The sequence below is a fragment of the Labeo rohita genome, unplaced genomic scaffold (genome assembly GCF_022985175.1).
Source record: "Labeo rohita strain BAU-BD-2019 unplaced genomic scaffold, IGBB_LRoh.1.0 scaffold_1790, whole genome shotgun sequence".
Taxonomy (NCBI): domain Eukaryota; kingdom Metazoa; phylum Chordata; class Actinopteri; order Cypriniformes; family Cyprinidae; genus Labeo; species Labeo rohita.
Window position 1 is genome coordinate 2,680 of NW_026127990.1, and position 10,890 is coordinate 13,569.

Consider the following 10,890-nt stretch of genomic DNA (forward strand, 5'->3'; position numbering starts at 1 on the left):
TTAATTATAAGTAAATTCTACATATTTTTTTAATATCACAATGCCTTGTCTTTCCCACATAATGAAGGTGGATGGTGACTACAGTTGTCAAGCTCCAAAAAACACCATAAAATACAATTAAACATCAGAAAATAATGAACACACCCCATGCACAATATTTCCCAGAGTCTTTAAAGCTACTGGATATCTTTGTGTGAAGAATAAAGTGAAATTAAGCTGTTAATCATTAAAAATTGTGCATGACAGCAGTGAACCCCTTTCACTTTCACTACATGGAAAAGTGCAGCTTGGACTTTTGGCAGTTAATATCTCCTTTTGTCCGCCATGTAAAAATGCAATTCAAAAAAACATGCTGTTGAGCAAGTAATGACAGATTTTAATTTCTTAACTATTCCATTAAGAAACATACATTAGTCATACAGCAACGTGACCCTAATAAAATTTGCTGCTTTTTGTTTTGCAACCTCAAAAGATTTTCTTTCACACCAAAAGCATGTTTGTTTGCAATCATCAGATTTCTCAATGAATCCATTGGACTCAACATGCAAGAGTGCTGATTAGACAGCAGATGGGTTCATCTATAAATGCGGTTAATTATTAGTTAGCAAGTTAAATCATTAAATGCACTGCGCTGTACTGTACTCATGCTATCTCAAAACTCCATGCAAAGAGGACACAAATGATCGGTTTCAACATCAGCAAAGGTCGCTGGAGGAAGCTGGTTAAATAACACGAGCAGCAGCACTGAACGTGAATCTTTTGCAGGCCGCGAGCCCAGAACCTCTCGTTCCCAGGGCGACGAATGACTGACGTAACTTTAAAACGCGGGTCCGAAAGCAAGCTAGTACAAAATCCCATGACACTTACAGTCCAAATGCTTCTTCTTTGGCCCCATGACTTCGTGCGTGGTCGCCTTGCACACCGTTTTGGACACCGCGGAACCGGTAACACTGTGTTGCGCTGCCGTTATCCGGTCCGTTATGCTCTGTCCAGACATCCTCGCAGTTTAAAACAAACAGAAAAAGGGGGAAAACAAAAAAAGAGGGGAAAAAATCTACTCGGGCTGTTAAATCCAACGGCAATGCTGTAGTCCCTGGGATGTGCACTGTTCCGCCACCTGACTGGGGAAGAAAGAGAGAAAAGAAATGAGATTGCAAGACTCGCTTCAGAGTCCAAATGAAGTTTGCTCTTTATGTATGCCGTCAGCTGATCGCGACATTTACGTACCAAACGTTTCCTCTTCTATTAACAGCACAGCGTCCTCTCTCTCTCACTCAACCCCTCTGTCACGCACTCTCCGCTCCCTCTCTCCCTCTCTCTAAACTCCCCCTTTTCCTCCTCAGTGGCTCTCCTCTCGGTTCTCGCCTCCCCCTGCTGGGTTTAAAAGGCTCGTAGGAAAATGGCGGGTCTGTTTCCTCTTTTCAGAGGATCCTCCCAAGGTTTATATGGATGCTGGATGATTTACAAAATGGCCATGCCCAGCTCTTACAGGAAAAATAAGGTGGATACTGATTAATTTCCAGCAATAATTACCTTTAAAACCCATTTGAACACCTCATGAAAAACACTCACAATGCAATTCAGAGATTTTATTACAAAACAAATCACTTAAAAAGACATCGACATAGCAAGGTAGAAGAAAACTGATCTTAGGCTAGTGCAATTATATACGAATCATCAGCAAGCAAATGATATTTTACAAAAAAAAATAAAATAAATAGAAAAAAAAAAAATCAATCATATAAGCCTACAGTCAAGCTTTACAAGGGCTCTGAATCTCTGAATCTGATTTCTGCATGCTTTAACATTAAATCCATTCATCTTCAGATCTGTTCTTCAGAAACATTAATAATAGGACACTTTTATTACCTAAACTTTACAATAACTCAGCTCCATTTTAAATACGGTTCAATACAGAAAAAAAAAAACATCAGTATGTAAGGCATCAAAGCAGAACACTGAATCAGTGGAATACAGTGCCAGAGTGTCCGAGAACCAACGAAAACTGTCCAAAATAAAGACCCATTGGAGATGAATGTTCAAAAAGCAACTCAGTCTAAATTAATTATTTTGAGCTCCATAAAATGGATTCAAGTCGTCACTAAAGTTTCATTGCGTGACGTGCGGGTGTCATGATGTCATCGCGTGCATACGCGCCCAGTCCGTTTCCTGTGTATGCGGAGAGCTCATCTGTGCTCCCAACACCATTGTTGATCTCTGAGGGATGAAACAAACATAAAACTTATTAGCCAGAGTTTCACAGGGCAGATTTGTCCAATAGGGGGCAATATTGGAGGTCTTTTTTTTTTTTTTTTTTTTTTTTTTTTTTTTTTTTAAGAGGAATGAACATTCACAGAGCCTACAACAACACTTTTGTGCCACATCTTCCCCTGCATATTGAGTGATGTCAGTGCTGGTAATAAGACTGGACTGTTGACCACTGATTGTGTAAGTATACAGACTGAGAGACAGAGTGTCATGTGACAGTTTATACAACCACAATCACTTGTTTCTGAATCACTGGCTATGTGAACCATCTTAACATTATTTTTGAACATTTTGGTTGATTTCAATCATATAATGTTTCACTGGAGCTGTAATAACTAATATATTAAAGGAATAAAATATTATAATTAAAAATATAAAATAAAAATTTTTTTTATATATATATTTTAATATATTATTATTATTTTTATATATTTTATTATTATTATTTTATTAGAAATATCCAATTTGCAAGGATGCTTTAAATTGATCAAAAGGAATGATAAAGGCATTTTTAATGTTACAAAAGATTTCTATTTCAGATAATTGCTGTTCTTAACTTTCTTTCTATTAAAAAACTGAAAACAAAAGCTGTTTTCAGCTGTGTTTTTTCAATAATAATAATAATAATAATAATAATAATAATAATAATAATAATAATAATAATGTTTTTGAGCAGCAAATCAGAATATTAGAATGATTTCTGAAGGATCATGTGAATGGAGTAATGATGCTAAAAATTCAGATTTGAAATCACAGGAATAAATTACATTTTAAAATATTCAAATAGAAAACAGTTATTTTAAATAGTAAAAATATTTCAAAAATATTTGTACTGTTTTTGCTGTACCTCGGATCAAATAAATGCAGGCTTGGTGAGCAAAAGAGACTTGAAAAAAAAAAAAAAAAAAACTAAAAAACTTTTGACTGGTAGCGTATAACATTTCTGTAAATATCACAAAAAATTGTTCTTGATACCTGATGCATTAACTAATGTTTAACCTCATTGTAAAGTGTTACCATATGCAGGTATGAATACAGATATTGAAGGTGCATTATGACTGCCACCAGGTGGCGATGTGCAACAGCCATTTGCAGAGGTCACAGAGAATTAATTTGTTCCGTGGCTGTATTAACCAGGCTTTATCTCCACACAGCTGTGTGCTCATGAGTCTCACCTGAGAAGATCAGTTTCTCCTTCATGAGGTTGACGTCACGACTCGGCCGACGTACTACAGCGCTTAGCATGATCTGCTCAGGGTTGTAGCTGCGCATACCACTCATCTTCCACCTGAGGAAAAAACATGACAACACACAGTCAACAAAACACACTTCTGAGGCTTTGAAAGTGCCACAAAGTTCTGCTCATTAAGTATTGGATCTTGAAATATTTGATGAGATAAAGTGACTGAGAACACTTAAAAGGATTAAAGAGCAACACTAAAGTAAAAGCACTAAGAATGATAATTACTGGAACGAAAAATACAAACAGACATAAGAAACAGAACAAATCAAGACCCTAAAATCATCCTCATTACCTGATCAGGTGATAGCTGAGCAATTTCAGCGAGCAGCGGAGGACAGGCGCATGCAAAGAGCAGAGGACAGAGAGAAAATGGAAAGTAGAGATTGCCAAGAAGAAAAGAGCAGAGCCATCAGTTGAAAAGCGCCCGGCCGCCCAGCAGAGATATAGCAAGCGTGCTAACTACAAAACAACCTAACATTAACGCCAAGGACTGCTTTCGTGCAAATGTGTGCGAGCACAGAAATAGTCATATTGAAGATTAAAGCCACTACTGACACAGCAAAATAGCTTCCAGTATTAAAAAGCATTAAGAAACAACTTGAAGGACATAAAAGAGATGCACTTACTTCTGAAAAATGAAGATGCCGATGACAATCGCCACAGATATTAAATCTGAGGTGATCCATATCAGGCCATATTCTTCCGCACTCTACAAAACATGTTAAAGCAGCATTTAGCCATTAGATATCAATATAAAAAAAGCTAATTAGGAGAAAAAAAAAAGCAGAATCCTAATAAAATAAAAATCACAATAGATATATATATATATATAACTGTACACTACTAGTCATAAGTTTTTGAACCGTAAGATTTTGAAATGTTTTTTTTTACAGAAGTGTCTTCTGTTCACCAAGCCTGCATTTATTTGATCCAAAGTACAGCAAAAACAGTAAAATTCTGAAATATTTTTACTATTTAAAATAACTGTTTTCTATTTGAATATATTTTAAAATGTAATTCATTCTTGTGATTTCAAAGCTACATTTTTAGCATCATTACTCCAGTCACATGATCCTTCAGAAAGCATTGTAATATTCTGATTTGCTGCTCAAAAAACATTTATTATTATTATTATTATTATTATTATGTTAAAACAGCTGAGTATAATTTTTTTTCAGGTTGCTTTGAATAGAAAGTTCAGAAGAACAGCATTTATCTGAAATAGAAATCTTTTGTAACATTACAAATGTCTTTATCATCACTTTTGATTAATTTAAAGCATCCTTGCTAAATAAAATAATTAATTCCCATTATTTCTTCCCCTAAAAAAAATACTGACTCCAAGCTTTTGAATGGTATAGTGTATAAGGTTACAAAAGCTTTTTATTTCAGATAAATGCTGATCGTTGGATCTTTCTATTCAAAGAATCCTGGAAAAAAAAAAAAAAAAAAAACTCAACTGTTTTAAATATTGATAATAAATGTTTCTTGAACAGCAAATCAGCATATTAGAATGATTTCTAAAGGATCATGTGACACTGAAGACTGGAGTAATGCTGAAAATTTAGCTTTGATCAAAGGAATAATCAGATTTTTAAAATATACAAATCGAAAAACAGTTATTTCAAATATTAAAAATATTTCAAAATGTAACTGTTTTGCTGTAATTTGGATAAAATAAATGCAGGCTTTTAAAAAGACATTAAAAATCTTACTGTTCAAAAACTTTTGATTGGTTGTGTATATCTCATAAGTCTAAATGTGTCTAAAAGTACTATTTCCAGGGAATTTTTGAAGTATTTCGAAGCTTTTGGAGCCCACAATCCCTTTCCACTACAGATTTTTCTGATGCAAATGTATGCAACTATTTGCAAAATTAGTTAGTGATCTTGCATCATATATAAAGCATGCCAATTTAAAATCTACAGTATTCTGTGGAATGGGTGGTAAAATGTGTAAAAGTGGGCATAGATTCTCTACATCCTTCTTGGAAGCTGACAGCATAATTGAATTAGCCATTCAATGAACATCCGGCCAACGTGTAGGACTTCATGAATGACAGGCGTTCCAAATCTGGCCTGTGTATTTGAATGTGATTATAGCCGATTGATATAAAAAACTGAAAATTTACTCACCTTGCAAGCTGTCCAGATTGTAGATGAGCTTGTCTCTTCAACACAACAGATTTGTAGAAATTTAGCATTATATCACTTGCCCTCCAATGGATCCTCTGCAGTGAATGGGTGCCGCCAGATTGAGAGTTCAAACAGCTAATAAAAACATCAAAATAATCCGTAAGTAATTTACACGACTCCACTCTATCATTTAACATCTTGTAAAGTGAAAAGTTGCATGTTTGTGGAGTGGGCCCTTACACTTATAGGGCATTGCAAGCCCTCTGAGGCGTAAGCCAGGGCTATTTTTGTAGTCAACAATCTCACGAGAAGCTGTCTTTGACACCATCCGTCACCCACCGAGCGATGCCTCACTACTGATCTCTCACTGACAGTGCGAGAATTTAGAGCAGCGTCTCGCTATGGTAAGAGTGCTTCAGGTGAACGTTGGGCGAGTGAGACAGTCACACCACCTGATGCCTTGGCTCATTCCCATAGATATGGTGTGATGGGACAGCACTCACCACCCAACGTTATCCACCACCACTATCCAAGACAGCAACCCCATGAGAAATTGACTTGTTTATTTTCCATATGACTAGATTTTTTATTTTAAAATTGTCAAATGGTGTTATTTATGGTGTTTTTAACTGCAGAAAGCGCCGTCAGTTGCGGCACTCATTACCCCCAAAAATTTAAATGGGCAAACTAGTTTCTTCACTTGAAAATTGTCAAACGGCATTATTTACGGTGTTTTTAACTGCAGAAAACGCTGTCAGTTGCTGCACTCATTATCCCTAAAATTGAGGGCCGGTGTCCCTGCAAAGCTCCAACCCTGATAAAACTCACTGTTTGTAACTTTCTAGCAAACCTGAAGACACTGATTAGCTTGTTCAGGTGTGTTTAATCAGGGTTGAAGCTAAACTCTACAGGGACACTGGCCCTCCAGGACCGAGTCTGCCCAGGCCTGCCCTAAACGGCGTAACTTACATTTATTTTTTTTTTATTTTGCATTGTACTAGTTTTTTTTTTTAATTGTCAAATGACGTTATTTACGATATTTTAAATGACAGAAAGCAAGGTCAGTTGTGGCGCTCATTATCCCCTAAACAGCGTACCTTTAATTTTTAAACTTTTTTTTTTTTTTTTTTTTTTATTTGAAAATTGTCAATCGGTTTTTTTTACTAGAAAATTGTCAAACCGCGTTATTTAATGTCAATTTATTGTCAAATGTCAGAAAGCGCTGTCAGTTGCTGCACTCATTATCCCCTAAACCAGACCTGGGCAAACTCGGTCCTGGAGGGCCGGTGTCCCTGCAGAGTTTAGCTCCAACCCTGATAAAACTCACCCGTTTGTAACTTTCTAGTAAACCTGAAGACACTGATTAGCTTGTTCAGGTGCGTTTAATCAGGGTTGAAGCTAAACTCTGCAGGGACACCGGCCCTCCAGGACCAAGTCTGCCCAGGCCTGCCCTAAACGGCGTAACTTAAATGTATTTATTTTTTTCTTTTGCATTTTACTAGTTTTTTTTTGTTTTGTTTTTAAACTGTTAAACAACATTATTTACAGCATTTTAAACGACAGAAAGTAACGCCAGTTGCAGCGCTCATTATCCTCTAAATGCCGTAACTTTTTTTTTTTATTTTTGCATTTAACTAGTTTCTTTATTTGAAAATTGTCAATCGGTGTTATTTACGGTGTTTTAAACTGCAGAAAACGGCATTAATTGTGCCGCTCATCATCCCCTAAACAGCGTAAATTAACTTTATTAATTTTTTTTTATTTTGCATTTTACTAGTTTTATTATTTGAAAATTGTCAAATGGCGTTATTTAATGTCAATTTATTGTCAAACGTCAGAAAGCGCCGTCAGTTGCTGCACTCATTATCCCCTAAACCAGACCTGGGCAAACTCGGTCCTGGAGGGCCGGTGTCCCTGCAGAGTTTAGCTCCAACCCTGATAAAACTCACCTGTTTGTAACTTTCTAGTAAACCTGAAGACACTGATTAGCTTGTTCAGGTGTGTTTAATCAGGGTTGAAGCTAAACTCTGCAGGGACACCGGCCCTCCAAGACCGATTCTGCCCAGGCCTGCCCTAAACGGCATAACTTAAATTATTTTTTTTTTTTTTTTGCATTTTATTTTATTTTTTTTTTTTTTTTAAATTTAAAAATGGTCAAACTGCGTTATTTACGGCATTTTAAACGTCAGAAAGCAACGTCAGTTGCGGCACTCATTATTCCCTAAACGGCGTACATTAATTTTATATATTTTTTTTTATTTTATTTTGCATTTCACTAGTTTTAGTATTTGAAAATTGTCAAACAACGTTATTTAATGTCAATTTATTGTCAAATGTAAGAAAGCGCTGTCAGTTGCTGCACTCATTATCCCCTAAACCAGACCTGGGCAAACTCGGTCCTGGAGGGCCGGTGTCCCTGCAGAGTTTAGCTCCAACCCTGATAAAACTCACCTGTTTGTAACTTTCTAGTAAACCTGAAGACACTGATTAGCTTGTTCAGGTGCGTTTAATCAGGGTTGAAGCTAAACTCTGCAGGGACACCGGCCCTCCAGGTCCAATTCTGCCCAGGCCTGCACTAAACGGCGTAACTTAAATGTATTTATTTTTTTCTTTTGCATTTTACTAGTTTTTTTTTTTTTTTTTTTTTTTTTTTAAAATTAAAAAATGGTCAAACTGCATTATTTACGGCATTTTAAATGACAGAAAGCGACGTCAGTTGCGGCACTCATTATTCCCTAAACGGTGTAACTTAAATTTATTTTTTTATTTTGCATTTTACTAGATTCTTTATTTGAAAATTGTCAAACTATGTTATTTGCAGCATTTTAAATGACAGAAAGTGACGTCAGTTGTGGCACTCATTATCGAAAATTCATTTAAGTTACGCAGTTTGGGGGATAATGAGTGCTGCAACTGACAGCGCTCTCTGTCGTACAACACCGTTTAGGGCAGAACTGGGCACGCTCTATCCTGGAGGGCCGGTGTCCCTGCAGAGTTTAGCTCCAACCCTGATAAAACTCACCTGAACAAGCTAATCAGTGTCTTCAGGTTTACTAGAAAGCTACAAACTGGTGAGTTTTATCAGGGTTGGAGTTAAACTCTGCAGGGACACCGGCCCTCAAGGATAGAGCGTGCCCAGTTCTGCCCTAAACAATGTTGTACGACAGAGAGCGCAGTCAGTTGCAGCACTCACCATCCCCTAAATGGCACAACTTAAATGAATTTTTTTTTATTCTGTATTTTACTAGTTTTATTTAAAAATTGTCAAACGGCGTTATTTGCGGCATTTTAAATGACAGAAAGCAACGTCAGTTGCGGCACTCATTATCGAAAATTCATTTAAGTTACGCAGTTTAGGGGATAATGAGTGCTGCAACTGACAGCGCTCTCTGTCGTACAACACCGTTTAGGGCAGAACTGGGCACGCTCTATCCTGGAGGGCTGGTGTCCCTGCAGAGTTTAGCTCCAACCCTGATAAAACTCACCTGAACAAGCTAATCAGTGTCTTCAGGTTTACTAGAAAGCTACAAACTGGTGAGTTTTATCAGGGTTGGAGTTAAACTCTGCAGGGACACCGGCCCTCCAGGATAGAGCGTGCCCAGTTCTGCCCTAAAGGGTGTTATATGACAGAAAGTGCAGTCAGTTGCGGCACTCATTATCCCCTAAACAGTGTAACTTACATTTATTATTTTATTTAGCATTTAACTAGTTTCTTTATTTGAAAAATTGTCAAACGCGTTATTTACGGCATTTTAAACGATAGAAAATGCTGCCAGTAGAGGCGCTCATTATCCCATAAACGGTGTTATTCAATTTTTTTTTATTATTTTTTTTTTTTTTGCATCATACTAGTTTTTTTTTATTTGAAAATTGTCAAACAGCATTATGTATGGTGTTTTAAACCTAATTTAGGCCTTCAGGTTACGTCGGTATTTGGTCATGCAGCAATTTAATTGAGGTTAACACTACTAAGGTTACTACTTTTGTTGCGGTTGTTGTTTAACGTTACATTTTCGCACTCACCACAAGACAGGAGCGGCTGACTCTTCTTTTTCCATCAAATCCACGAATCCGTGAGTTGTAGCCTCTTATAGACACTCATGGCTTTGTGTTCTCATGGTAGTAGCCGCATCGCTTAATCGCTCGTTTACAGCGTTGATTCGGGCGTATTTCTTTCTCTTCTCTATAATCATCGTGTATCGTGCGGTGGAGAGGAGATTCTCCCAGTCGATACCACTTTTCGTCCCATTGACTTTCATTCAAAAAACCAAACGCGTGCAAAAGTTTGGCGTTTCGCTGCATTGCACAACTAAAGCTTCGTGAACTATGACCTGACAATTCGTATCACGTGAAACCGTGTGACCAATAGCAGATCGATACGTCAGTGCGTGACATCGTAGCTAGGTGTTGGCTAGAAAGAATACAGCTCTTGCTACTGGGCATGCGCACATAAATCTAAGGTTATTTTTTGTCGCACTGTACAACAATAATACTTTTTTTTTATTATTATAGTAAGGGCTACGTTGTTGGGGTAGGTGCAGACGTTATAAAACACTAGAACATAGCTAGAAAAATAAATTTCATTGTTAGTTTCCGCTCGGAGTTGTACCCCTTGGAAGAAACGAGTCTTTTCGAAGCTTCGCGTGTGCCATTAATCGCTCTGTGTACTATAACAAGTAAAACAGGAACATGAAAGGAATATTCTAAAATCAACTCATGTAAACATGTTAATCATAATGTTGTCTTATTCAGAATAAGATAAATAATTAGAGTACTGATGTCCATGTAAACGTAGTCACTGTTACTGCGAGTTGAAGCGACCCCAATAACGTGGTATTTATCCCCTGGCATGTGAATTTTACCAGAGGGAATCCCGCCAAAAAACGTGTGTTTTACCCTGCAGAATGTAGGTTTTAATGGTGGACTCGAAATGCGATTGGGCTAGTTTTGAGTAGCAATTGGGCGGGTTTTGTTGTAAAAACCTTAAACAAATGGCAATCAGTACCTACTTAACTTTTTTTCAACGTAGAAGTAAGCTTTTTCCTTCGAATATGCGGGAGCTCCGGTTCATTACTGGCTGTAAGGAATTAATGCAAATAATAACAAGTGCAGTAAACGGTAAAATTGTTTGCGGTACAACCCAGTGTGTTTATAATTAAGACAATGCATTAAAATAATATGGTAAGAAACACCAGTTTGCAATGTTAAGCAGTAAAACGAGCTGTTTCGTACACCTAAAATTAG

General features: G+C 37.0%; 1 protein-coding gene across 5 annotated transcripts; it reads right to left on the reverse strand.

Annotated features, from left to right (window-relative positions):
* Positions 1 to 1,574: 1,574 nt before the first annotated feature.
* LOC127158937 (glycerophosphodiester phosphodiesterase domain-containing protein 5-like) lies at positions 1,575 to 9,939 on the reverse strand. 5 transcript variants are annotated; one of them, XR_007826318.1, is made up of 5 exons: positions 9,670 to 9,939; positions 5,647 to 5,781; positions 4,138 to 4,220; positions 3,444 to 3,556; positions 1,575 to 2,217 (listed from the first exon to the last, which is right to left on the reverse strand). XR_007826318.1 is itself a non-coding variant. In XM_051101880.1 (4 exons), exons 1-4 carry the CDS (start codon positions 9,702 to 9,704, stop codon positions 2,102 to 2,104), a joined length of 399 nt encoding a protein of 132 aa, XP_050957837.1. In that variant the 5' UTR covers positions 9,705 to 9,939; the 3' UTR covers positions 1,575 to 2,101. The 5 variants fall into 5 exon arrangements, 4 of the variants coding, with proteins under 4 accessions (XP_050957837.1, XP_050957839.1, XP_050957840.1 ...); XM_051101880.1 differs by lacking the exon at positions 4,138 to 4,220; XM_051101882.1 differs by lacking the exons at positions 4,138 to 4,220; positions 9,670 to 9,939 and adding an exon at positions 8,098 to 8,159.
* Between the last annotated feature and the right edge of the window lie 951 nt (positions 9,940 to 10,890).

Coding starts and splice junctions, on each gene's coding strand:
- LOC127158937 (XM_051101880.1), bottom strand. CDS start 9,704: ATGGAAAAAGAAGAGTCAGCCGCTCCTGTCTTGTG. Junction 3,557..5,646: donor CAATCTGGACAGCTTGCAAG/GTGAGTAAATTT, acceptor TTTTTTCCTCAG/GTGGAAGATGAGTGGTATGC. Junction 2,218..3,443: donor GGAGAAACTGATCTTCTCAG/GTGAGACTCATG, acceptor TTCATCCCTCAG/AGATCAACAATGGTGTTGGG.